General features: G+C 40.4%; 1 protein-coding gene across 1 annotated transcript; it reads left to right on the top strand.

The window, feature by feature from the left end:
- Positions 1-1,743: 1,743 nt before the first annotated feature.
- Positions 1,744-2,410, top strand: LOC100670706 (keratin-associated protein 7-1). The gene has a single exon (XM_003410161.3). The coding sequence runs from the start codon at positions 2,096-2,098 to the stop codon at positions 2,408-2,410; it is 315 nt and encodes a 104-aa protein (XP_003410209.1). The 5' UTR covers positions 1,744-2,095.
- The last annotated feature ends 1,121 nt before the right edge of the window (positions 2,411-3,531 follow it).

The raw sequence follows: 3,531 nt of genomic DNA, 5'->3' as shown, positions 1-3,531 counted from the left end.
CACCATAATTCAAAGGTGTCAGTTCTTCTTTGGTCTTCCTAATTCCTTGTCCAGGTTTCACACATAGGACGTGACTGAAAGTACTATGGCTTAGGTCAGGTGCACGTTAGTCCTCAGAGTCACATCTTTGCTTTAAAGAGATCTTTTTCAGCAGATTTGCCCTATGCAATATGTTGTTTGACTTGACTGCTGCTTCCATGGGCATTGGTTGTGGATTCAAGTAAAATGAAATCTTTGAAAAACAGGTTGTTGTAAAAAAAAAAAAATTGGCATATCAGTGCTTACAAAAATATCTTGCAGGGAGAGGGCATGGTTGGTAGACAAACACAAAAGATGCACATTATTTGGGTTGGGTTAAATATGGTAAATTTGAAATTGCACATTATCTTCTGATACTTGCCAACTACAAACTCTTGTAACATGTAATCAATTTGTAGGAGACAAGAAATTGTCTAGTTATAAAATGATCTATTGGCAGGTCTCTGTCAGGAAACCTGAAAAGAGAAAAAAATCTTAATAAAGAGAGAGCTGATGGGAACAGTTGATTTTGCCAGTTAGACTTTTCAGTTGTCCACTAAGGGGAATAAGCAAAAGGAGATCGTGTCTTAGTTATCTAGTGCTGCTGTAACAGAAATACCACAAGTAGATAGCTTTAATAAACAGAAGCTTATTCTCATACAGTCTAGGAGGCTAGAAGTTCAAAGTCAGGGCACCAGCTCCAGAGGAAGGCCTTCTATCTCTGCTGACTCTGGAGGAAGGTCCTTGTCATCAATCTTCCCTTGGTCTAGGAGCTTCTCCACCAGGAACCTCTGGTCCAAAGGATGGGCTCGGCTCCCGGAGCTGATTTCTTGGTAGTAGGAAGTCCCCCTGTCTCTTTTGCTCTCTTCTATCTTTTGTATCTCAAAAGAGGCTGACTCAAGATACAACCTAATCTTATAGATTGAGTCCTGCCTTATTAACATAACTGCCTCTAATCCTGCTTCATTAACATCATAGAGGCAGGATTTACAACACATGGGAAAATCACATCAGATGATGAAATGGTGGACAATCACACAATACTGGGAATCATGGCCTAGCCAAGTTGACACACATTTTTGGGGACTCAATTCAATCCATAACAGTTGGTATCCAGCACATTTTCTTCTTCTATTTTCAGAAAATCCAGCCTCTTAATCACCTGTAAAAAAGATTATCTCTTAAACATTTGAAAGAGAATAGACTTGGTTTGGCTGAGCTCAAATTCTTTCTGGTTTACCTTCATCATGGACCACTCCCTTCAGGCTTGTCTTACTAGGAATCGGTAACAGCCAAGCATGATCTAACATGACTTTGAAATTGGGCATCATTCCATTCAGTACCCATGTAGCAACTTCTCAGCAAGACATCTTGGCAATCTCCAAGAAGATTTACAAGTAAAGATTGTATGGTCTTCATTAAAAAATTTTCATATTAACAAGGAGGATGCTCATAAATGAAATACCTGAGAATTACTAGTATGGTACCTGCAGCCACCCTATTATTTGGACCATTTGCAGCTTCTGTTAAAGACTTTTGCTGATGGATTTGCGTAGCAATGTTACTGAGTGACACATAGAGTAGATTTTAAGATTCTGTAGAATTTCAGTTTAGTGTTTTAGCATGATGCTCTCTAAGAGGTTAAAAGACCTCAAGTGTTGACATTTTTTGCCAAGGCTTTTTTCAGTCTACCTATGCCAGTAGGGAGGAGTCTCTAATCAGAGGACATAAACAGTCTCATGTGATGCAATCAGAACAGTAGTTAAGCCATGGGGCACTGATGAAACTAATTCAATTGCACGTCAAGGGTGGCCACTGGCCTTGTAGATACAGCACATTCCTCTGCAAACAGAAAAGCCAACAAAAACATGGGCAGTGAGTCTCTGAGTTCCTTTATATGCATTTTATTAGAAAAACAATGGGGTTACTTATGCAAATGAGTAGGAAGTTGTCTAAACAGGCACACCATGCACACCAGCTCAAGGTATAAAAAGCCCCTCGCAGAAAGAGACCTTCATTCACACTTGGGTATTTTGCTCTTTGCAATCTATCCAAATCCTTTTCAAATCTTGCCATCATGACTTGTTTCTTCAGCTGTGGAAGCTACTTCCCAGGCTATCTTTCCTGTGGAACCAACTTCCACAGGACATTCAGAGTCACCCCCTGGAACTTCATCATGCCCCTGGGCTCTCCTCTGAACTATGGTTATGGATACAATGGCTGTGGGTCCCTGGGCTACAGCTTTGGTGGTAGCAACATCAGCGACCTGGGCTGTGGCCATGGCAGCAGCTTCTTCAGGCCATGGGGCTCTGGCTCTGGCCTTGGCTACATACAGTGCCTACTGATGGGCCAATGGCTTCAAGTGACTGCAGTTCTCTCAGTTGGTTCCTGATGCACAGAAAAACCTGAAGAGCAATGACTGTACTCTTGCCTCCAGGTGTGCTAAGGAGATACATCTTCCATCTTCTTTCTGACTTCATCCCATGGAGCTGGTCTTTGATGAGGCTGAAACAAATCACACAGGCTTCAAAGGCAGGACTGATACTCATCTACGGACATGGAAAGCAAGACGTATTTTCCTGACAAGCCTGAATTTTGGCAGTGAAGCAAGTTTGCTTCTCAAAGTTGATCTTCACAAGCATTGTTAACTTCTGTATTACCGTATGACAAATTGGGTGTGGTGTGGGTAAAAGGAGCTCTGCTGTTAGTACCTAATAAACTTATTTCATTCAGCATGAACAACATTTTTGTTCTGGCTATTTGTTTTACTGTGCTTTTTTGCTCTTGAATTCATCAGCTAGTTTCAACATTTAATGGTCGACTTTAACCAAATCCTTTTTTTTTGATCTCAGACTGCACAACCAGATTAAGGTGATGCCTAACTAAATTTAATCCAAATATACTACAATTCCTACTGGTTAGAAACAGAAACACTTCTTAGCTGTTGAATGCTGAAAACATTTCTTTTCTCCTTTCGTTCCAAACTCAAAACCAAATTCATTGCCGTCAAGTTCATTCTGACTCATGGCAACTCTATAGGATAGAGTAGAATTGCCCCATAGGGTTTTGAAGGCTGTAATTTTTATGGAAAGCAGACTATCACATATCTTTCTCCTGAGGAGTGGCTGGTGAGTTGGAACTGTCAACCTTTTGGTTAGCAGCCAAATGCTTAACAATTGTGCCTCCAAGGATCCTTCCTTCCCCGTTTTACTGGTGGAACTTCATTCCATTTTGGTTCATTTTTGGACCTCACCAACTGTGGGAAGAATTTCAACTAAATGGATTTAGCCAAGAAACTGTGTTGTTTAGGGGTTCCAAAGATTTCGTCAATAAAGGGTAAGTAACTCCTAAGATCACATAGTATTTTTCTTCCTCTTTTTGATGGATGGATTTTATTTTTTCCACCTTCTTCACCTGATTTTACATATAGCTGCTATTAAGGATGAAGCATTTATTCTTTGGAATAATAGTTGCCATCAAAGCACTTGAAATGATATGTGGTCTGCACTTAAA

The sequence above is a fragment of the Loxodonta africana genome, chromosome 20, assembly GCF_030014295.1.
Source record: "Loxodonta africana isolate mLoxAfr1 chromosome 20, mLoxAfr1.hap2, whole genome shotgun sequence".
NCBI classification, from domain to species: Eukaryota; Metazoa; Chordata; class Mammalia; order Proboscidea; family Elephantidae; genus Loxodonta; species Loxodonta africana.
Note: the sequence above shows the minus strand (reverse complement) of the source record. Positions and strands in the feature narration are given on the sequence as shown.